Source organism: Seriola aureovittata, chromosome 18, assembly GCF_021018895.1.
Source record: "Seriola aureovittata isolate HTS-2021-v1 ecotype China chromosome 18, ASM2101889v1, whole genome shotgun sequence".
Taxonomy (NCBI): Eukaryota; Metazoa; Chordata; class Actinopteri; order Carangiformes; family Carangidae; genus Seriola; species Seriola aureovittata.
In genome coordinates, this window is record NC_079381.1 from 17,192,630 (window position 1) to 17,217,537 (window position 24,908).

Consider the following 24,908-nt stretch of genomic DNA (forward strand, 5'->3'; position numbering starts at 1 on the left):
AATGTCATACACGTGTCATTTAAATGTAGCTATTCATTTGTGCAATCATGGTTTAAATATTGTGTCCTCTGACAGTGATACACAGACTGGCACATGTGGTACAATAATCAAAGATCCAACAGATGAATTTGGGAAATGGAAGTCCCATGTCTGCAGATATGAGCGTCCTTACATGTGTAAACGACCATTGAACAGTAAGCTGGATTGTTTTAGAAATACACAAATATGGTATTACAGTATACATTTACTCGCAGTAGTACAATAATGTTGTGCAAATTCTTTGCTTTTTTGCCTCTAATCTTTTCCTGCTATTCCTCCCTGCCTCACCTCCAGCCATCTGCCCTGCTGGCTGGTTGAGCTTCTCTGGCAGCTGTTATTGGACGGTCAGTAATACCAATCTCTTGACCACCTGGCACCAGGCCTTCACCAAGTGCTCTGATATGGGGGCCCACTTGCTGATTATAAACAGGTAGGGAAGAACAAAATGAAAAGCATTTTGCTTTTAAAGCAAAACTATTCAACTTCTAGAACAGAACAACAAAAATGGTTTTGTAGCTAAAGCCTCAGTTGGTCTGGTAGGAGTAGGCTTTGGTCATTAATTTTTTAGCAAACATTTAAATAGATATTGTTGACATTACAAAACATATGGTTTTATCACAAACGTTAAAGCCTCAATAATTGATTTTTTTGGTCACTTGGTGCAACATCTAGGAGACATGCAACTCATTCATTAAGATTTTTTGTGATTATAGCCACCTGATGAACATAACTCCAATATTCACTCCACTTTTAGCTCTTATTTGGTGTCCACCAACTCCTGGGTGAAATGTCTGGCCCTCTATCTGCCAAAAGCCCCTCCAGGTTTACCACCAGATGCTAACTTTGTCTGTGTGTAACAGTAGGTTTACTAAGGCTTTTCCACACAAAACAGCTGCCTGTCGTGGGCTGGGAAACCAAAACAGTGAGTTAAAAGAGGCTATAGCAGGACTGCAGGGTTGGGTGACAATCACGTGTGGGTTTCTCATAATGAGCAAAACCCTTCACACTACACGTAGTCATTTAATCTGTTGTAAATGTAAAATATGATGATTAATCCATCTTTAAACATGAATTACACCTCACCAGAGACATGTTGCATGTTTCCTGCTTGTGGTCCCATTCTATTCACACTTAGTGAGGTCACCTGATGATGGTGTCTTTAAAGCAGCTGATGCAAATGAAGCACAATTCAGTGTGTCATTGTATTGTTCCCCGTGTGCAGTCAAGAAGAACAGTTCTTCATAAATGGGCAACTTCCAGAATTTCACCAAGTGGACATTCCTGACATCTGGATTGGTTTATCAGGTACTCTACAGACTGTATGTCTTGATGTTTACCATTAAACGATCGAAAAAGTGTCATGTTATCATTACAGTGAATGTGATCTGTGAATTAATTCTTCGGTGTTGTGATGTTACCAGACATGGGCCAGGATGGAGATTTCAAATGGGTGGATAAATCCACGATTGAGTTTTCTAACTATGGTCCCGGTTGGCCCAGAAACACTGCAGGTGTCTGGGACTGTGGACAGATCTTCACAGGTAGGACATGCACGCTGCCGTCCTCAAACGTAAAGTGCCACTTTCATATAATTTTAGTTGAAGCTGTCATTGCAAGATGCCAGCGTCAGCTGAGTTCAAATTCTCTTCCAGGAAATTATGACGGCAAGTGGGAAACAACCAACTGCTTCAAGAGCCTGGGTTACATTTGTGAGATGACAGGGGGACAGAATCCGAAACCGACTGCAACTCCTGGTCAGTTGGACTAATAATCCTTTTTTACATCCTGTCATATTAAAGGTGTGTCAATAACGTTTGAATCATTTGCTTCAGATTCCCACTGTGACCCTGGATATTTGTTGTATGGGGACTTCTGCTATCATTTTGAGACTGAGTCAGTGAAAAACTGGCATGATGCTGAGGCTCACTGTAGCAGCGAGCAGGGTCACCTGGCCAGCTTCCACTCACAGGAAGACCTGAGTTTCCTGACTGGTGAGCGACAAAGAGAGCACTCTAGTTCATCCATTATGAAATAATTCAGTGAGGAATTATATAAACATAGATATGTTGTTTGAAATTGAAATTAAATTGCTATTCTTGTTCTTAAATCTGTAGCTCACATGCCAGCAGAGGCCTGGGTGGGTTTGAATGACATCAATGTTGAAAACCAGTTTGTATACACCGATGGAAGTGCTGCAGTAAGTGATGAAGCCCGAAATAATATCAGCCGTTTTAATGCTAAGTAATTCATTCATAATTCCTTTCGTTACACTGTACAAAAGTCTCAAAATGTGTCTTAACCATCTCCATAATCGCAAATATTTGAAAATCTTGGGATTCTTGGGAATATCCTGTTCTTTCCTCGATGTTTCTTTATACACAATGTGTAACTGCTCATGTTAAAGCAACATTTCAGCCTGATCTATTTTGTTCTGTGGATATCAGGACTTCCTTCTGTGGGGGCCCAACCAGCCAGATAACTGGCAGAATAATGAGGACTGTGTGCACCTCAGAGGGATGAATCACCAAGCGCCTGGGAAACTCAATGATGATTCCTGCACTTCCACAAAGGAATACATTTGCAAAAAAGGTCTGATATTCTCATTTGTTACCCTTAATGTTTTATTCATACCCCTCTTGTTACATTCATACAGTATTTTCTAGTTATTCTTTGTCTTGTTTCTCTATAGCCAAGGGACAAGGACCTCCTCCCCAGCCCCCAACATCTGGACCAGGTGAACTTGATACTACACTGATCATTAGACTTCATGTACGGAATGAGACGGATAATATGTGTGTATTTATCTGGATGTACGCACATATGGGTTGTTTGTGTGTTGTATTTGTTACAGGATGGAATCAGAAATGCGGTTCTTGGATGGCTGACCCTTTTAATGATTACTGCTACCTGTTTAACTACCTGTCGATGAGGACGTGGGCAGAGGCTCGAGCTGACTGTGTCAACCAGGGAGGAGACCTCCTCAGTATCACTGATCCCTTCGAACAGGCCTTCATACAGGGTATGACTTTTACATCCTTAATTCACTGGTTCAATTTTCTTTCTACATGTAACCTGTTATTATTGATGTTATTTTATCTATTTTATAGGATTTAAAATATTATGAAAATTTAAATTCTTTGTTGTAGTTGACAGATCAGCACAATCTGTCAGCCTCTATGTGTCAAATAAGGGATGAGGATGACCTTAAGTTAAAGGGTTTCATCAATAACCACCCAATTATTATAGATATATATATTTCTTTCATATATAACTTTTTCATAAAAAATACAACTTTTCTCTCAATATATTGTCTTAACTCTCTAATCTTACACTTCCTTTTTCTTCCATCACTGGTCCTAAAACTCCATCATACTCTAAAAACCTTAGTAGAAGATACATGGAAATCAATCTACTCTCAAAGAACAAAATTAAAATTCAGTTATTTCTCAGTTTGTGTTTTTTTAAAGCCACTACACATACATTTTTTTTCTGCAACTATGGGATCTTCGAAATTATTTTGATGGTTTTGTAGAAAGGTGAGAAAAAATGTAGTGAAAACTGCTCTAGTCTATGTGTTGTTTTCCGACAGTGTGGATCGTCAGAGACAGAGTTGCTGTATGAGTTGGCATCAGTCAACATGCCTTTTTTTGATTCGACCACTAGGGGATGCCAAAAGACATTTTTCAAATTCTTAATTTCACCCCCTGAAAATCGTAGTTAAACTCCAGTGGCTTAACCTCTCACCTTGCTCCAGTGATATACTGTACAGGTATACTCCAGGACACTGTGTCTGACCACACCCAGAAGCTGAAACAGGTTTGAATCTTTCAACCCGACAATGAAACACTGCTTTTCAGCCTGGTGTTCAGTGACTCTTTAGACATAAAGTCTAGTATGTGTGTATGAACATAAACTCTGTGACCATTAAGTTGTCACATGTTATCTTTTGTTTTTTGTTTTTTTTTAAAGTCTGTTAATAAACTTGATTCCCTTTAATTTGTGTTTTGTTGATTCCTCCTAGGTGTGATCCAGGCGAGTCCGACAGGGATCTCTCTGTGGATGGGCGGTCATGACTCCGTCACTGAAGGCGGCTGGGAGTGGACAGATGGCTCTCCTTTCAGATACATTCGCTGGAGTGCAGGTTAATATAAACCCAAATAAATTCTGCACGATATCTGTGAGAATGTATCCAGAAAAAATACATACATGAGGATTATTATCTTGCAAAACAATGGCCTCGTCTTTCTTCACAGGTAACCCAGACAACTATCAAGGTGAAGACTGCCTGTCTATATATATTAACGGTGGCTACTGGAATGACGACAACTGTGAGTACAAAAGAGGATACATCTGTGAGCGGAGAGGTGAGACATGCTGCTGGAGTTGCTGTTGTTGACACTTATAAATTGAAAATGAAGGCAATAGTATTGACACATGTTGGTAACATCATACTCATGTTTCCTCTTTCAGGAAACACCCCTGAGCCTCCTCCACCTCATGATGGTAAAGAAACCTCACTTTGAAGCCACAATTACAGTATATATGATATGATCAGTTATATTTTCACTGCAAGTATCTACAGATGACTTAAAGCATAGATTAATTTCACTGTCAAATACTTTCTGCTGCAGGTTTCATGACGGCGCTGGTGTGCCAGGATTCCTCCGCTGTCCTTCACTGTCCACATGAAAGTGTAATTAACATCCAGTCTGCTTTCTACGGACGAAAAAGTGATGACATCTGTCCACACCTGGATGGATCAGGAGGAGGTGCTGTACATTAGGGGACTCAAATGGAGAAACTGTTGTATTTCTTGGCAAAAAATTAAATAATTAAAATGTTTCTTTTAATCTTCATCTGCAACCATCTGTCAGTGTGTATCATTGCCTTTAAATAATAAGTATGATCTATATTGTTGTATGCTTAACTAAAAGATCATCACTTTCCTGTAGGAAGCTGCACAGTGGAAGGTATCCTTCCTTACTATAGAAAGGCGTGTGACAACCGACCCTATTGCTTTGCGTATGCCCATACCGACGTAGACCCCTGTCCTACTGTTTCCAAATATCTCGAGATCGTCTACAGCTGTGAACAAAAAGGTAGGCTCTTTCATTCTTGTTCTTCTCCTAGAGATCTCTGAAACTGGTGAAGTTATCTACAGTAATGTTTTGTGATATGGCTGCTTTCAGTGTGTCTGCATGGCCTGGGTGTCGAGGATGGAAACATCACAAACTCCCAGCTCTCCGCTTCCTCCTCCATTGGTTCATTCACTCCGGACAAAGCCCGTTTGAATGGGAATTCCTGCTGGATGCCTTCAGGAAGCTGTACGTACCAACCCAGCGGTCACACGTACAAAATAATATCTTAATCCATAATTAATGGTGAACACAGAGTTCCGATTTTTGGCAAAAATACCTCCATCTTTATTTGAAGCTGAAGTTCTGTTATGTCAAAAAATGTCCTGAACTGGTGTCTTCACATTAACCTTATACTACATTTAATCTCTCCTCTTCCAGCAACCTCGAGCTGGATCCAAGTGAACCTGGGCCAGACCAGAAAGGTAACAGGGATAGTAATCCAGGGTTGTCCTCAAAACGACCGCTGGGTCACTAAGTTTAAGATCCAGCACAGTTTGGACGGAACAACGTGGACTGATTACACAGCTGATGGTCAAGTGAGTAAGCAGAGACTACTGTTAACATCGACCCTGAATATCGGCAAGTGCTCAAGTTGAACTACCTGTCAAAGGCAAACTGTGAGAGACGTTAACAGGCTGTCATTCTGGATTTCCCTGATTTCCAGTTTTTCCCAGGTGCAACAGACAGGAACACTCCTGAAACCCAGCTGCTGGGTACGCCTGTGTCAGCTCAGTACGTCCGCATCCTCCCGCTGGAGTTCAGTGGTCAGGCAGGCCTTCGCTTTGATATCTTAGGATGCACCCCTGACTGTAAGGAAACTGGTGTTACTTCCAAACTCCAAAAAAGTGTATTTTATCATTGGTCAAAATCTGCTGTGATACTGTCCTGTGCTTTCACATATAAACACTGATGGTCCATAATGAATCATTGTGGTTCAACAGATGCGATAACGTGCGCTAACAAGCCCAACTTCAACTTTGCCAATGATCGAATGACGTGAGTAAAACCTGGAATCATATTTTTACATATAGTGATGTACTGTTTATTATATGTTACAGCTATATCATCTGGTTTGTGTGATAATTATATTTTTGTGATATTTCCATCCATTATACAGTCTGATGCTATGATTCTCACGTGTCTTTCAGTGTCCACTGTCCAGCAGGCTGTGCCAACGCTAATTACAAAGTGTATGGCACTTCGGTATATCGTGGGGTAGGTTTACTGTGATTTTTCTGTTTAATCAATATCACAACCCCTGCACAGTGCTAATTTAGAATCTAACACATAATTCTTTGTAACAGGACTCAAACATCTGTGCAGCAGCTATCCATGCTGGAGTGATACTAAATGACATTGGAGGAGACTGCACCTTGTTGAAAGCTCCAGGACAGGGCTTCTATGCTGGCTCTAGCAGGCATGGCATCACCTCGAGACAGTAAGTAGGATTTTTTCTTAATTAATTTTTTCTTGTGTATTATGCCCAATTTAATAACAATTCATTCATTTCTACAGATTCAATGGAAACTATGCTGTATCATACGCTTTTGCTGATGGGGGTGAGTTGACATGCATTTATAATCCTTTAAATTAATCTCTTTTCTCTAAGCACACACCATTTTTTAAATAAAATGTGAGCTTTTTTTGTCTTACTCTCACTGTTTTTCCTTTCCCCCTCTCCTGCAGAGCTGAGGTGTTCAGGGCCTGACTGGTTTGAGTTTGGAGAGTTCTGCTACAAACCTTTTGGAGACAGAAAGACGTGGCACAATGCCCAGGACAGCTGCAGGAGTGAGGGTGCTGAACTCATGTCCATCCTCTCAATGACGGAGCAGAGCTGGCTGGAAAGCTACTTGTACCTGGGTATGGATCTAGAAAAATGAAAGAAAGCAGAAAGGAGGAGAAGTAAAGGTTTAGGAAATACTTAAAATCAGTCAGTTGATTACTGTGTTCCTGATGGCATATATGAATTGCTTCAAGTTTTTTTTTTGGGGGGGGCTTGTCCTTTACAGCCACCACTGATGTGTGGACTGGTCTGAATGACCTCTTCGTGCCTGGCATGTTCTCCTGGTCTGACGAAAACATGGTGACCTTCACCTACTGGGCTCCAGGGGAACCCAACAACCACGATGGGTTCCATGAAGACTGTGTTGAGATGTTACACCAGGTGAAACTGATGACAAATAGTCTTAAACACCAGTAAAATACATTCTACACTTCAGGTGCATTAGCTAAAACTCAACCTAAATGTACACCTAATGAAAAAGAAAATCAAATGCACACATTACTGATTCTTTGCAGTGAATTGAACTCATTTATAGGTTGATTTCATCTTTGTTTCAGACTGGCCGATGGAACGACGTGTCCTGCACAGAGCTTAATACCTACATATGCAAAGCGCCCAAAGCACATTACCCACTACCCTCTGTAAAACCCACTGTATACGGATGTCCTCAGGTACCCCATGTTTTATATTCCAGTTTTCTTTTTAAGCATAGTCTGATTTACAAAAGTCTTAATGTGAGTGCTACAGTGCATGTTGTGTGTATGGCTCATGTCTCCACATCGTGTCAGGGATGGGATGCATTCGGATACTCCTGCTACTTAATGGAGGAGACTGCCAGGAGCTGGTCTGATGCTAAGGCCTTCTGCAAAGAGCAGGACGGCTTCCTGCTGCATATTGGAGACATGTAAGTCAAGTTATTCAAATAGCAGAGATGTGTATCAGCAAGAAATCCCTATCAGTGCAAATACCTCCACTCTACATATTCTATATCCTGATTCCAGAGTGCATACTATATGTGCCCCTGGTTATGGTCTCCAGTCTCTCAGTTAATCCAAGTGTAGCAGTAGAAGTATATAGAAGTATATACAAAAAAACTTTCTTGTTATTTACAGTGGGTTCAGACAATATTCAGACCCATTCACTTTTTTCACATTTCATTAATTTGTATGTTTAATTTTAAATGGATAAAACCGAGACTCTCATTTACGATTTCTACTATACTGACAGATTTCCAGTAAACTGTCTCCTCTGTGTTTCGCTGCAGTTATGAGCAGGCACATTTTACAGTGGCGTTGGCAGGAAAGACTGGTTTGTGGTGGATTGGCCTGCGTGCTCACGGAGGGATAACTGGAGGGGTGGACTACATCTGGGACAACGGCTCACCTCTCAGCTTCACTCACTGGGACAGAGACCAGCCAGGTACACACCTAACACCAAGCCCGACAGGACAGGACAATATATACACATCCGAGAAAACACTGATCATCTTTTTGTCTCCAGATAGCGGGGATGGTACTTGTGTGGCTATGACAACGGGTCAGGTTGGTGGTTTCTGGGATGACAAGCAGTGCTCAGAGAAATACGCCTTCATCTGTGAGAAATACAGGCCTGACATCACCCCGCCCACAAAACCCCCAACTCCTCCTCCTGCACATGGCTGTGCTGATAGCTGGACGGCCCTGCCTCACTTCAGGAATTGCTACAAGGTACGTAAGGCAGTGAGTTAAACATGACCATGAGTCTCTGCAGGGTCCATTAGGTCAGTGGTCTGTTTTCCACTGCTGATTCATTGCCTGATTTATTGCAGCTCTTCCACAACGTAGACTGGTCCATGAAGAAGAGCTGGGGAGCAGCAAATGAGGACTGTGTTGCCAGAGGAGCAAACCTGGTCAGCATCCACAATCAGGAGGAGGAAGAGTTCCTGTCTCTGTACAGCAAAGCCAGCAGCAAGTGGATTGGCCTCAAGCATAACCCCACAGAGGGAGGTGGGTATAATGTGTGTTTTATAGAGTGAGCCCTGGTGGAAGCTAATTGGGATTTAAATAAATAAATGAATACACAAAAAAAGTTGATGATTATTCCAATGTCCCAGGTTACACTTGGAGTGACGGAACACCTCTGTCCCACACCAACTGGGGTCCCGGGGAACCGAACAACCATGAGGGCCGTGAGGAGTGTGTAGAGATGGTGAGCAGCACCAATGGGACCTACTCCTCGTGGAACGATCTCAACTGTGACGCTCACCAGGACTGGATATGCATGATCGCTAAAGGAAAGGACCCCATTGTGCCCCCAGTGCCCCCACCTCCTATCCCTGGTAAAGTGCCCCAACAATGCACCTGTCCTTGTCCACAAGACAAGTCATGTTTTTGTTATTCTAATGAACCTGAGCTATTTTGAACTTGAATTTAGAGCTGAGGTAGCTTTCTGAAGGAAACTTGCATAAAATCTTGGACATTTTAAAATGTGAAGTCTCGTGAGAGAGAAGCATGAAATTGTGAGCCAATCACAATATCACCATGTGTGTAATCTCATGTGTCAACCTTCAGCTCCCGACTGCGGAACCAACGTTGGCTGGAGGAAGAACAACAACATCTGTTACTACTACAACGACACGGACATCGTGGACTTCTACATAGCTGTGAAGCGCTGCTACGCCGAGAAGGCCACACTCGTCTCCATCCTCAACAAAGACGAACAGGCATATGTAAACACCATGGTATGCCTTTTATTTATTTATTTTTAATTTCTTCAGAGGGAATAAAGAGTAGAGTATGTTGTAAGTAAAAGTAAAATATATTTGTATTTTCTTGCAGGTGGGGACAGGGCAGGTTTCTGCAGCCTGGATCGGAATGAGGATGTTTGGCATTGCTAGTGGACAATACATGTGTGTATATTCCTAAGTAATATCCTAAGTTATTGGAATTCAGTTGAGGTGAAAATGAAAGGAAAGTCTCTCCAAATTTAGAATTCACATTATTTTTTATTATATCGCACAGTCCAGTTTTTTCTAATTTGAACCTGTCTTTCCTTAATCTGAGCAGCAGAATGACCCAACTGTGTCGTGGATGTCATTAGAGACAAATCCTGCAGCTGCTCAATAGAGAGTGAATAATGAAGCAGGCGCTAGGACACTTGAATTTACAGGGATGTGAAGACATTTTTCAATTCATAGCTGGAAAATCTGTATTCAGATCGAACTGATTTGGATGAAACATCTCACATTTAAGTCTAAGTCGTCATCAGTGTACAAATGTGTCACCTCTTCTAAGTACAGTTAAAAAGTAAAATTATGTGAATACCACACTGTAAGTTCTGCTTCAGAGATGATTTTCCTTTTGTGATGTACATGCAAAAGGTGAATAATGAGATTTCTCTGTTTTATTTGCACAGGTGGGTGGACCTTTCCCCCGTGACATACACTCACTGGGGGCCAGGTGAGCCCAACAATGCCAACGGCGAGGAACAGTGTGTTCAGATGAACAGACATCAAGGTACCGAAACTCCACTCACTGGACAATTAAGGCCGTATAGATCTGGTTATTTACTGTGCATGTTTATGGAGCACACACTCCCCTGCTGGTGATATTTACTCTGAACTCTGGTTTGTTAAGGTGGATGGAACGATGCCAACTGTGGCAGGGCTGGAGCAGGTTATGTTTGCAAGAAGTCCCCTGGAGATGTCCACACCCCTCCTCCACCCACACAGCCCTGGGAGGGCAACTGCCCTGCAGGTAAAATACAAATTTTACATATAAATATAAAACAAGAATTCTTTATTTATTAAAACATGTGGGTTATATGTTGATAGATGTGTAATCACCAATAAGTGTAAAATTTACTCCTGTTTCAGTAACGTTGAATTTGTCAACCAGACCATTTATACCAAGATAACTATTTCTTTTATTTCTTAGACTTTGCTGGCAATGCATAAATCAGGAATCAGAACTGTTTTGTGGCTACTTTGCTTTGTGGATTTTTATGCTTTTTTGCACCGATGTGGTGAAGTACCTTGATTTGTAAGGTACTGAATTAACAAAAAACATGACATCTGTGTCTGGTTAATGTCTCTGTTAACTCTTTATTAATTGCAATAACATATACCGTAATGACCTGATATCAGATGAACATGAGCAGCCTGTCCCACCTTACCCTCTTTGCTCATGGTATTTATTTCACATATACAAATGCCTCTGTACAGGAGCCAAGCTGTACCTGTACTGTGGCTTTTAAGTGTTACCTGTGAACATCCTTGAAATATAATGCAACCTATTTAACTTCCTTTTTCCTTCCTTCCCTGCAGGCTGGATGCGTTTCAGGGATAAGTGCTTCATGTTCAAAGGGAAGAAAAATGATATTAAAGCCAACTGGTCTTACGCTCGGACTTGGTGCAAAGAGCAAGGGGGAGAGTTGGCAGTTATCGATGACCAATATGAGAATGGTAAGTTCAGCAGATAAGTACCATATAGAAGAATTCATCAGTCCTGTGGCTCCAGTTTAGAGTATTTTGATCCTCTTCTCTAGACTTTGTGTCCAGTTACCTGAGGGACCTGGAGCTCCCCACGTGGATCGGTCTGTCAGATCTCTTGGTTGAGAATCAGTACGCCTGGAGTGACGGGGTCAGCCCAGTGCTGTACACCAACTGGAATGACAAGGAGCCCAACAATGCAGGAGGAACGGTGAGGAGTTTTTTTAATGATAAGAAGAGTAAAGCATATGGGAACTATTGTGAATCTGAGGCAGGACTAAAAATTACACACTGCACTTGAAAAGGACACGTTAACAGTTAGCTTTAAGCTTTCTTGTCATGCTCAACAGGAACACTGTGTGGCAATGACTCACAACCCACTGGTGAGTGGCAAGTGGAACGATGACGCCTGTCACAAGGATCATAGCTTCGTCTGCTACAGGAAGAAATGTCAGTAAACAGAAATTACAGAAAACATTTCAAACAAAGTTAAATCCATGTTCAGGCCTGACTTTATTATATTTCTCCATCTGCCTCCACATCAGCGAGCAGCATCAACCCTCCACCCCCAACCAAGAGCCCCTGCCCAGCTGATTACATCTCCTGGTACCAGAATTGCTACAAGCTGGTGGAGGAGCCGGCGACCTGGGACACAGCTCAAACGGCCTGCAGCCAGCAGGGAGGCAACCTGGCCAGCATCGACATGAGCTACGACCAGGCCTTCGTCGCAGGAGTGGTGCTGCAGGGCAAAGCTGACGCCTGGATCGGACTCAAGCGCAAGGTGCCGTCAGGGGAAAATGCACAACAGTCAAACTACCTACAAATTAAAAAAAGACATTAAAGTCCCCAGAAACTTAAACTTAATATTTATCTTGTATAAGAACAATTAAAGTTAAAAACAACCCTAGGAGTTCTTTATTTAAGTCAACAAACAACCCACCGTCAGTAAAAGTACCAATAAAATACTCCATTGCCAGAAGAAGTCCTAGTGTGAAAATCCTACTTAAGTAAAGTATAGTAGCATTATCAGCAAAATATACTCAAAGTATGAAAAGTAAAAAAAAAAATTATTTTCCTAACCACTTCTCCTTGAAGGAAAGATGTTAATGAGAATTTGTAAGGACTCAGGAAAAGACAAGAGGAGAGAAAATATGACTGCATTTACACTAAGATTTTTTTCTTCAAAAAAACAAAAACAACAACTTTATTTATAACCACAAAAAGAAAATAACACAGAAGTGTTGTACAGAAGAATTTCTTTGTGCTGCAAGTATCACAAATGACACAACATTCACCTCCTTTGTGTGGGGTTGGAGGCTGAAATCCTGCAGAGGATTGCTGTAGTTAATTCAACCAAAACTATTAGTAAGGATAGACTTCATGGGGGAAATTCATAGGAATAGGAATTTTGTGAACCTGTCCAAGCTTATATTGTCTTGTAATGCAGGATGACGGCTCCTACATGTGGACAGATGGCTGGCCGATTTTTTTCACTCAGTGGGGACCAGGAGAGCCGAGCAACATCAAGGATGAGGGTTGCGTGAGTATGCATGCGTCTCGTGTGTTCCACGGGACTTGGAACGACACCAAGTGTGACCAGGCAAAACCCTACATCTGCAAGATCTCTTCAGGTACAACTTAACTGAACTGAACACTGCTTTTTCCTCCCTTTTCCTCCTGACTAGTTTTCTCTAGTCTTTGTTTTAGATCCATAATGATCCATTATGTTTGAGAAAAAAAAGCTTAATTTACAGTCTAAAGCTTGCAGCGCTGTTGATTATGTAACTTTTATCTTTTCACAGAAAAACCGCCGCCAACTCCTGCCCCTGGTGATGGGAAGTGTCTGCCTTTCTGGGTCCCCTACGGTCGCTACTGTTACTATGTCTACAACGAGCAGCAGGGCTTCTCCTGGCCGGACTCTCGACACTACTGTCAGTCGATCAGGGCAGAGCTGGTGTCCATCCACAGCAGAGCGGAGGTGGAGTTCATCAGGAACCTCAACTACACTAAACGTCACAATGTCTGGATCGGACTCACCAGGGACCGCAACTGTGAGTGTAGAACAATGATTCTGATGTTGTTTCATGGGCAGTCACTATAAAACAGCTTTGAGGTGGAATTACACATACATGCTGGAACCTTTATATGTTATGTTTTCAGTTGGATGGGGCTGGACAGATAGGACGTCTCTGGGCTTCCTGAACTGGGCTCCTGGTGAGCCCAATTCAGCCTTTCACCCTGGGGATGTGGCCGAGGAGAACTGTGTGGAGATGTATGGTGATGGACGCTGGAATGACAACAACTGCCTGCAGAAGAGAGGTTTTGCGTGCCGTCACCGCCAGTGTAAGGAAAAGTTTTATATTTTAATGAAATACAAAAGGCTGTGGGTTCATTTCTGCAGCTTTCCTTCTGATTTTCAAAGCTCTGAGGAAATATTAAAATGTAGTAGAAAAGATTTCAACTGGGATATGCCAAGAAGCTGACTAACAACTCCTCCTTGTAAAACTCTCTTTCAGACTATACAACAGATGATGGCGGTAATCCTATTTTCCCCACAGATGGTCCAGGTATCAACCGTAAGTGTCATTAAGTGCCGAACACAATTTCCTTACAATTTGGGAGTTACCTTTACTTTAGTCTAGATCTGTCCCAATGCCCACACAGTAGAGAGATTAATCTGCATTTAACAGGCATGATGAAATTAATACCGCATGAAGAACTTTGACTTTATGACATGTTAATAGAGGTAGATTGTTTCAATATTATTTATGTTAACACATCAACAATCCGCAAGTAAATTTGTAATCTGTAAATAAAAAACACCTTCCACAAGAAATAAGGAACAAGAAATATATTTGCAAATTCTATGACTTTTCACAATTTTGTGCCATACTATACGATGACGTTTTTTGACGTTTTAATCCATACTATACTATGACGTTTTATGACATAATATACTATGATGTTTTTTGACAATTTTATGCCTTACTATACTATAACGTTTTATGACATAATATACTATGACGTTTTTTGACAATTTTATGCCATAATATACTATGATGTTTTTTGACAATTTTTTGCCATACTATACTATGACGTTTTTAACAATTTTATGCCATACTATACAATGACGTTTTTGACAATTTTATGACATAATATACTATTACGTTTTTTGACAATTTTATGCCATACTATACTATAACATTTTTTGACAATTTTATGCCTTACTATACTATGAGGTTTTATGCCATACTATTCTGTGACGTTTTTTGACAATTTTATGCCATACCATACTATGACGTTTTTTGACAATTTTATGACATAATATACTATGATGTTTTTTGACGATTTTATGCTTTACTTTACTATTACGTTTTTTGACAATTTTATGCCATACTATACTATGACGTTTTATGCCATATATATACTATGACGTTTTTTGACAATTTTATGACATAATATACTATGACGTTTTTTGACAATTTTATGCCATACTATACTATGACGTTTTATGCCATATATACTATGACGTTTTTTGACAATTTTATGACATAATGTACTATGACGTTTTTTGACAATTTTATGCCATACTATACTATGACGTTTTTTGACAATTTTATGACATAATATACGATGACGTTTTTTGACAATTTTATGCCTTACTATACTATGACGTTTTATGCCATACTATACTATGACGTTTTTTGACAATTTTATGACATAATATACTATGACGTTTTTTGACAATTTTATGCCATACTATACTATGACGTTTTTTGACAATTTTATGACATAATATACTATGATGTTTTTTGACAATTTTATGACATAATATACTATGATGTTTTTTGACGATTTTATGACATAATATACTATGATGTTTTTTGACAATTTTATGACATAATATACTATGATGTTTTTTGACGATTTTATGCTTTACTTTACTATTACGTTTTTTGACAATTTTATGCCATACTATACTATGACGTTTTATGCCATATATATACTATGACGTTTTTTGACAATTTTATGACATAATATACTATGACGTTTTTTGACAATTTTATGCCATACTATACTATGACGTTTTATGCCATATATACTATGACGTTTTTTGACAATTTTATGACATAATATACTATGATGTTTTTTGACAATTTTATGCCATACTATACTATGATGTTTTTTGACGATTTTATGCTTTACTTTACTATTACGTTTTTGGACAATTTTATGCCTTACTATACTATGATGTTTTATGCCATACTATACTATGAAGTTTTTTGACAATTTTATGCCATACTATACTATGATGTTTTTTGACGATTTTATGCTTTACTTTACTATTACGTTTTTGGACAATTTTATGCCTTACTATACTATGATGTTTTATGCCATACTATACTATGAAGTTTTTTGGCGATTTTATGCCATACTATACTATGACGTTTTATGCCTTACTATACTATGATGTTTTATGCCATACTATACTATAACGTTTTTTGACAATTTTATGACATAATATACTATGACGTTTTTTGACAATTTTATACCATACTATACTATGACATTTTTTCACAATTTTGTGCCATACTATACTATGACGTTTTTTGACGTTTTATGCCTTATTATACTATTAAATTTTATGCCTTACTATACTATGACGTTTTTTGACAATTTTATGCCATACCATACTATGACATTTTTTGACAATTTTATGACATAATATACTATGATGTTTTTTGTCAATTTTTTGCCATACTATACAATGACATTTTTTCACAATTTTGTGCCATACTATACTATGACGTTTTTTGACGTTTTTTGACGTTTTATGCCTTACTATACTATGATGTTTTATGCCATACTATACTATGACGTTTTCTGACAATTTTATGACATAATATACTATGACGTTTTTTGACAGTTTTATGCCTTACTATACTATGACGTTTTATGCCATACTATACTATGACGTTTTTTGACAATTTTATGACATAATATACTATGATGTTTTTTGACAATTTTATGCCATACTATACTATGACGTTTTATGCCATACTATACTATGACGTTTTTTGGCGATTTTATGCCATACTATACTATGACGTTTTATGCCTTACTATACTATGACGTTTTTTGTTAATTTTATGCTTTACTTTACTATTACGTTTTTGGACAATTTTATGCCACACTATACTATGACGTTTTTTGACAATTTTATGACATAATATACTATGATGTTTTTTGACAACTTTATGCCATACTATACTATGACGTTTTATGCCATACTATACTATGACGTTTTTTGGCGATTTTATGCTTTACTTTACTATTATGTTTTTTGACAATTTTATGCCATACTATACTATGATGTTTTTTGACGATTTTATGCTTTACTTTACTATTACGTTTTTGGACAATTTTATGCCTTACTATACTATGATGTTTTTTGACGATTTTATGCTTTACTTTACTATTACGTTTTTGGACAATTTTATGCCTTACTATACTATGATGTTTTATGCCATACTATACTATGAAGTTTTTTGGCGATTTTATGCCATACTATACTATGACGTTTTATGCCTTACTATACTATAACGTTTTTTGACAATTTTATGACATAATATACTATGACGTTTTTTGACAATTTTATGACATAATATACTATGATGTTTTTTGTCAATTTTTTGCCATACTATACAATGACATTTTTTCACAATTTTGTGCCATACTATACTATGACGTTTTTTGACGTTTTTTGACGTTTTATGCCTTACTATACTATGATGTTTTATGCCATACTATACTATGACGTTTTCTGACAATTTTATGACATAATATACTATGACGTTTTTTGACAGTTTTATGCCTTACTATACTATGACGTTTTATGCCATACTATACTATGACGTTTTTTGACAATTTTATGACATAATATACTATGATGTTTTTTGACAATTTTATGCCATACTATACTATGACGTTTTATGCCATACTATACTATGACGTTTTTTGGCGATTTTATGCCATACTATACTATGACGTTTTATGCCTTACTATACTATGACGTTTTTTGTTAATTTTATGCTTTACTTTACTATTACGTTTTTGGACAATTTTATGCCACACTATACTATGACGTTTTTTGACAATTTTATGACATAATATACTATGATGTTTTTTGACAACTTTATGCCATACTATACTATGACGTTTTATGCCATACTATACTATGACGTTTTTTGGCGATTTTATGCTTTACTTTACTATTATGTTTTTTGACAATTTTATGCCATACTATACTATGATGTTTTTTGACGATTTTATGCTTTACTTTACTATTACGTTTTTGGACAATTTTATGCCTTACTATACTATGATGTTTTTTGACGATTTTATGCTTTACTTTACTATTACGTTTTTGGACAATTTTATGCCTTACTATACTATGATGTTTTATGCCATACTATACTATGAAGTTTTTTGGCGATTTTATGCCATACTATACTATGACGTTTTATGCCTTACTATACTATAACGTTTTTTGACAATTTTATGACATAATATACTATGACGTTTTTTGACAATTTTATACCATACCATACTATGACGTTTTTTGACAATTTTATGCCATACTATACTATGACATTTTTTCACAATTTTATGCCATACCATACTATGACGTTTTTTGACAATTTTATGCCATACCATACTATGACGTTTTTTGACAATTTTATGACATAATATACTATGATGTTTTTTGTCAATTTTTTGCCATACTATACTATGACGTTTTATGCCATACTATACTATGACGTTTTTTAACAATTTTATGCCATACTATACAATGACATTTTTTCACAATTTTGTGCCATACTATACTATGATGTTTTTTGACGATTTTATGCTTTACTTTAGTATTACGTTTTTTGACAATTTTATGCCATACTATACTATGACGTTTTATGCCATACTATACTATGACGTTTTTTGACAATTTTATGACATAATATACGATGATGTTTGTTGACAATTTTATGCCATACTATACTATGACGTTTTATGCCATACTATACTATGAAGTTTTTTGACAATTTTATGCCATACTATACTATGACATTTTTTCACAATTTTATGCCTTACTATACTATTACATTTTATGCCTTACTATACTATGACGTTTTATGCCATACTATACTATGAAGTTTTTTGGCGATTTTATGCCTTACTATACTATGACTTTTTATGCCATAATATACTATGACGTTTTTTGACAATTTTATGACATAATGTACTATGATGTTTTTTGACAATTTTATGCCATACTATACTATGACGTTTTATGCCATACTATACTATGACGTTTTTTGACAATTTTATGCCATACCATACTATGACGTTCTTTGACAATTTTATGACATAATATACTATGATGTTTTTTGTCAATTTTTTGCCATACCATACTATGACGTTTTTTGACAATTTTATGACATAATATACTATGATGTTTTTTGTCAATTTTTTGCCATACTATAGTATGACGTTTTTAACAATTTTATGCCATACTATACAATGACATTTTTTCACAATTTTGTGCCATACTATACTATGATGTTTTTTGACGATTTTATGCTTTACTTTAGTATTACGTTTTTTGACAATTTTATGCCATACTATACTATGACGTTTTATGCCATACTATACTATGACGTTTTTTGACAATTTTATGACATAATATACGATGATGTTTTTTGACAATTTTATGCCATACTATACTATGACGTTTTATGCCATACTATACTATGACGTTTTTTGACAATTTTATGCCATACTATACTATGACATTTTTTCACAATTTTATGCCTTACTATACTATTACATTTTATGCCTTACTATACTATGACGTTTTATGCCATACTATACTATGAAGTTTTTTGGCGATTTTATGCCTTACTATACTATGACTTTTTATGCCATAATATACTATGACGTTTTTTGACAATTTTATGACATAATGTACTATGATGTTTTTTGACAATTTTATGCCATACTATACTATGACGTTTTATGCCATACTATACTATGACGTTTTTTGGCGATTTTATGCCATACTATACTATGACGTTTTATGCCTTACTATACTATGACGTTTTTTGTTAATTTTATGCTTTACTTTACTATTATGTTTTTTGACAATTTTATGCCATACTATACTATGATGTTTTTTGACGATTTTATGCTTGACTTTACTATTACGTTTTTGGACAATTTTATGCCACACTATACTATGACGTTTTATGCCATACTATACTATGACGTTTTTTGACAATTTTATGACATAATATACTATGATGATTTTTGACAATTTTATGCCATACTATACTATGACGTTTTATGCCATACTATACTATGACGTTTTTTGACAATTTTATGCCATACTAAACTATGACATTTTATACCGTACTATACTATGACGTTTTTTGACAATTTTATGCCATACTATACTATGACGTTTTTTGTTAATTTTATGCCTTTCTATACTATGACGTTTTATGCCATACTATACTATGACGTTTTTTGACGTTTTATGCCTTATTATACTGTTACATTTTATGCCTTACTATACTATGACCTTTTTTGACGATTTTATGCTTTACTTTACTATTATGTTATTTGACAATTTTATGCCATACTATAGTATGACGTTTTATGCCATACTATACTATGACGGTTTTTGACAAGTTTATGCCATACTATACTATGACGTTTTATGCCATACTATACTATGTCGTTTTTTGATGATTTTATGCCTTACTATACTATGACCTCTTATGTTTTCATCAGAACTCATGTATGACCCCAGAGCATGACAGGACACAAAAAACACCAGCAGTAACAATGCAAGAAAGTTTATTGGGGAAAAGACAATAGTGATGGTGAATGTAGAAGGGGAGTGTGTCTAGGAAATCCAGGTGTCTGGTGAGCACACAAGGCAGGAGTTCGGAGGACACTGGAGACCAAAGGCAGGTGGGTGGTGTGGCGTGGCGTCAGCGGGAAATGGCAGGATCAGCAGCAAACAATTCAGGAAATCTTCTTGAGCACAGGAGAACGAAGAGTTAATGAAGTTAAAACACCGGGGATATCAGTGAAACACTACATGACTTTGTAGTCACACAAAGGTTTTCATGCTTTACTATACTATGACATTTTTTGATATTTTAATCTATACTATTCTATGACGTTTTTTTGACAATATTACGACATAATATACTATGATGTTTTTTGACAATTTTATGCCATACTATACTACGACGTTTTTTGACAATTTTATGCCATACTATACTATGACGTTTTATGCCATACTATACTATGACGTTTTTTGACAATTTTATGACATAATATACTATGATGTTTTTTGACAATTTTATGCCATACTATACTATGACGTTTTATGCCATACTATACTATGACGTTTTTTGACAATTTTATGCCATACTATACTATGACATTTTTTCACAATTTTATGCCATACTATACTATTACATTTTATGCCTTACTATACTATGACGTTTTTTGACGATTTTATGCTTTACTATTACGTTTTTTCACAATTTTATGCCATACTATACTATGACGTTTTATGCCATACTATACTATGACGTTTTATGCCTTACTATACTATGATGTTTTATGACATACTATACTATGACGTTTTTTGTTGATTTATGCCTTACTATACTATGACGTTTTATGCCATACTATACTATGACGTTTTCTGACAATTTTCTGACATAATATACTATGATGTTTTATGCCTTACTATACTATGACGTTTTATGCCATACTATACTATGACGTTTTCTGACAATTTTCTGACATAATATACTATGACGTTTTTTGACAGTTTTATGCCTTACTATACTATGACGTTTTATGCCATACTATACTATGACGTTTTTTGACAATTTTATGACATAATATACTACGATGTTTTTTGACAATTTTATGCCATACTATACTATGACGTTTTATTCCATACTATACTATGACGTTTTTTGTTAAGTTTATGCCTTTCTATACTATGACGTTTTATGCCATACTATACTATGACGTTTTTTGACGTTTTATGCCTTATTATACTGTTACATTTTATGACTTACTATACTATGACCATTTTTGGCGATTTTATGCCATACTATACTATGACGTTTTATGCCATACTATATACTATGACATTTTATGCCTTACTATACTATGACGTTTTATGCCATACTATACTATGACGTTTTTTGATGATTTTATGCCTTACTATACTATGACGTTTTATGCCATACTATACTATGACATTTTATACCATACTATACTATGACGTTTTTTGACAATTTTATGACATAATATACCATGACGTTTTTTGACAATTTCATGCCTTACTATACTATGACGTTTTATGCCATACTATACTCTGACGTTTTTTGACAATTTTATGACATACTATACTATGACGTTTTTTCACAATTTTATGACATAATATACTATGACGTTTTTTGACAGTTTTATGCCTTACTATACTATGACGTTTTTTGACAGTTTTATGCCTTACTATACTATGACGTTTTATGCCATACTATACTATGACGTTTTTTGACAATTTTATGACATAATATACCATGACGTTTTTTGACAATTTTATGCCTTACTATACTATGACGTTTTATGCCATACTATACTATGACGTTTTTTGTTAATTTTATGCCTTTCTATACTATGACGTTTTATGCCATACTATACTATGACGTTTTTTGTTGATTTTATGCCTTACTATACTATTATGTTTTATTCCATACTATACCATGACGTTTTTTGTTGATTTTATGCCTTACTATACTATGACGTTTTATGCCATACTATACTCTGTCGTTTTTTGACAATTTTATGACATAATATACTATGACGTTTTTTGACAATTTTATGCCTTACTATACTATGACGTTTTATGCCATACTATACTCTGTCGTTTTTTGACAATTTTATGACATAATATACTATGACGTTTTTTGACAATTTTATGCCTTACAAAACTAAGACGTTTTATGCCATACTATACTATGACGTTTTTTGACAATTTTATGACATAATATACTATGATGTTTTTTGACAATTTTATGCCATACTATACTATGACGTTTTATGCCATACTATACTATGACGTTTTTTGGCGATTTTATGCCATATTATACTATGATGTTTTATGCCTTACTATACTATGACGTTTTATTCCATACTATACTATGACGTTTTTTGTTAATTTTATGCCTTTCTATACTATGACGTTTTATGCCATACTATACTATGACGTTTTTTTGACGTTTTTATGCTTTACTTTACTATTATGTTTTTTGACAATTTTATGCCTTACTATACTATGACGTTTTATGCCATACTATACTATGACGTTTTTTGTTGATTTTATGCCTTACTATACTATTATGTTTTATTCCATACTATACCATGACGTTTTTTGTTGATTTTATGCCTTACTATACTATGACGTTTAATGCCATACTATACTCTGTCGTTTTTTGACAATTTTATGACATAATATACTATGACGTTTTTTGACAATTTTATGCCTTACAAAACTAAGACGTTTTATGCCATACTATACTATGACGTTTTTTGACAATTTTATGACATAATATACTATGATGTTTTATGCCTTACTATACTATGACGTTTTATTCCATACTATACTATGACGTTTTTTATTAATTTTATGCCTTTATATACTATGACGTTTTATGCCATACTATACTATGACGTTTTTTTGACGTTTTTATGCTTTACTTTACTATTATGTTTTATGCCATACTACACTATGACGTTTTTTGACAATTTTATGCCTTACAAAACTAAGACGTTTTATGCCATACTATACTATGACGTTTTTTGACAATTTTATGACATAATATACTATGACGTTTTTTGACAGTTTTATGCCTTACTATACTATGACGTTTTATGCCATACTATACTGTGAAGTTTTTTGTTAATTTTATGCCTTTCTATACTATGACGTTTTATGCCATACTATACTATGACGTTTTTTGACAATTTTATGACATAATATACTATGACGTTTTTTGACAATTTTATGCCTTACAAAACTAAGACGTTTTATGCCATACTATACTATGACGTTTTTTGACAATTTTATGACATAATATACTATGATGTTTTATGCCTTACTATACTATGACGTTTTATTCCATACTATACTATGACGTTTTTTATTAATTTTATGCTTTACTATACTATGACGTTTTATGCCATACTATACTATGACGTTTTTTTGACGTTTTTATGCTTTACTTTACTATTATGTTTTATGCCATACTACACTATGACGTTTTTTGACAATTTTATGCCTTACAAAACTAAGACGTTTTATGCCATACTATACTATGACGTTTTTTGACAATTTTATGACATAATATACTATGACGTTTTTTGACAGTTTTATGCCTTACTATACTATGACGTTTTATGCCATACTATACTGTGAAGTTTTTTGTTAATTTTATGCCTTTCTATACTATGACGTTTTATGCCATACTATACTATGACGTTTTTTGACAATTTTATGACATAATATACTATGATTTTTTTGACAATTTTATGCCATACTATACTATGACGTTTTATGCCATACTATACTATGACGTTTTTTGGCGATTTTATGCCATACTATACTATGACCTTTTATGCCATACTATACTATGACGTTTTATGCCATACTATACTATGACGTTTTTTGGCGATTTTATGCCATACTATACTATGACCTTTTATGCCATACTATACTATGACGTTTTTTGGCGATTTTATGCCATACTATACTATGATGTTTTTTGACGATTTTATGCTTTACTTTACTATTACGTTTTTTGACAATTTTATGACATAATATACTATGACGTTTTTTGACAATTTTATGCCTTACAAAACTAAGACGTTTTATGCCATACTATACTATGACGTTTTTTGACAATTTTATGACATAATATACTATGACGTTTTTTGACAGTTTTATGCCTTACAAAACTAAGACGTTTTTTGACAATTTTATGCCATACTATGCTATGACGTTTTTTGACAATTTTATGACATAATATACTATGATGTTTTTTGACAATTTTATGCCTTACAAAACTAAGACGTTTTATGCCATACTATACTATGACGTTTTTTGACAATTTTATGACATAATATACTATGACGTTTTTTGACAGTTTTATGCCTTACTATACTATGACGTTTTATGCCATACTATACTATGACGTTTTTTGACAATTTTATGACATAATATACTATGATGTTTTTTCACAATTTTATGCCATAATATACTATGATGTTTTTTGACAATTTTATGCCATACTATACTATGACATTTTATGGCGATTTTATGCCATATTAT

At 35.8% G+C, this 24,908-nt stretch overlaps 1 protein-coding gene across 1 annotated transcript in view; it reads left to right on the forward strand.

Moving 5' to 3' along the window:
- LOC130186820 (macrophage mannose receptor 1) overlaps nt 1–24,908 on the forward strand; it is a 36,542-nt gene that overhangs the window by 2,908 nt on the left and 8,726 nt on the right. The window contains exons 7-48 of the mRNA XM_056404112.1: nt 76–194; nt 334–469; nt 1,262–1,344; nt 1,461–1,580; nt 1,692–1,793; nt 1,872–2,030; nt 2,154–2,236; nt 2,484–2,628; nt 2,729–2,773; nt 2,891–3,058; nt 4,061–4,180; nt 4,293–4,403; nt 4,510–4,542; nt 4,671–4,808; nt 4,992–5,138; nt 5,229–5,363; nt 5,556–5,713; nt 5,842–5,986; nt 6,119–6,173; nt 6,326–6,392; nt 6,482–6,615; nt 6,693–6,736; nt 6,864–7,037; nt 7,187–7,341; nt 7,518–7,631; nt 7,749–7,864; nt 8,225–8,379; nt 8,461–8,666; nt 8,768–8,945; nt 9,053–9,277; nt 9,510–9,679; nt 9,777–9,847; nt 10,354–10,454; nt 10,575–10,694; nt 11,264–11,401; nt 11,485–11,639; nt 11,779–11,878; nt 11,974–12,209; nt 12,876–13,059; nt 13,231–13,479; nt 13,589–13,771; nt 13,945–14,004. Of these exons, the coding sequence (XP_056260087.1) occupies nt 76–194; nt 334–469; nt 1,262–1,344; nt 1,461–1,580; nt 1,692–1,793; nt 1,872–2,030; nt 2,154–2,236; nt 2,484–2,628; nt 2,729–2,773; nt 2,891–3,058; nt 4,061–4,180; nt 4,293–4,403; nt 4,510–4,542; nt 4,671–4,808; nt 4,992–5,138; nt 5,229–5,363; nt 5,556–5,713; nt 5,842–5,986; nt 6,119–6,173; nt 6,326–6,392; nt 6,482–6,615; nt 6,693–6,736; nt 6,864–7,037; nt 7,187–7,341; nt 7,518–7,631; nt 7,749–7,864; nt 8,225–8,379; nt 8,461–8,666; nt 8,768–8,945; nt 9,053–9,277; nt 9,510–9,679; nt 9,777–9,847; nt 10,354–10,454; nt 10,575–10,694; nt 11,264–11,401; nt 11,485–11,639; nt 11,779–11,878; nt 11,974–12,209; nt 12,876–13,059; nt 13,231–13,479; nt 13,589–13,771; nt 13,945–14,004 (5,537 nt within the window). The remainder of the gene's footprint in view (nt 1–75; nt 195–333; nt 470–1,261; nt 1,345–1,460; nt 1,581–1,691; nt 1,794–1,871; nt 2,031–2,153; nt 2,237–2,483; nt 2,629–2,728; nt 2,774–2,890; nt 3,059–4,060; nt 4,181–4,292; nt 4,404–4,509; nt 4,543–4,670; nt 4,809–4,991; nt 5,139–5,228; nt 5,364–5,555; nt 5,714–5,841; nt 5,987–6,118; nt 6,174–6,325; nt 6,393–6,481; nt 6,616–6,692; nt 6,737–6,863; nt 7,038–7,186; nt 7,342–7,517; nt 7,632–7,748; nt 7,865–8,224; nt 8,380–8,460; nt 8,667–8,767; nt 8,946–9,052; nt 9,278–9,509; nt 9,680–9,776; nt 9,848–10,353; nt 10,455–10,574; nt 10,695–11,263; nt 11,402–11,484; nt 11,640–11,778; nt 11,879–11,973; nt 12,210–12,875; nt 13,060–13,230; nt 13,480–13,588; nt 13,772–13,944; nt 14,005–24,908) is intronic.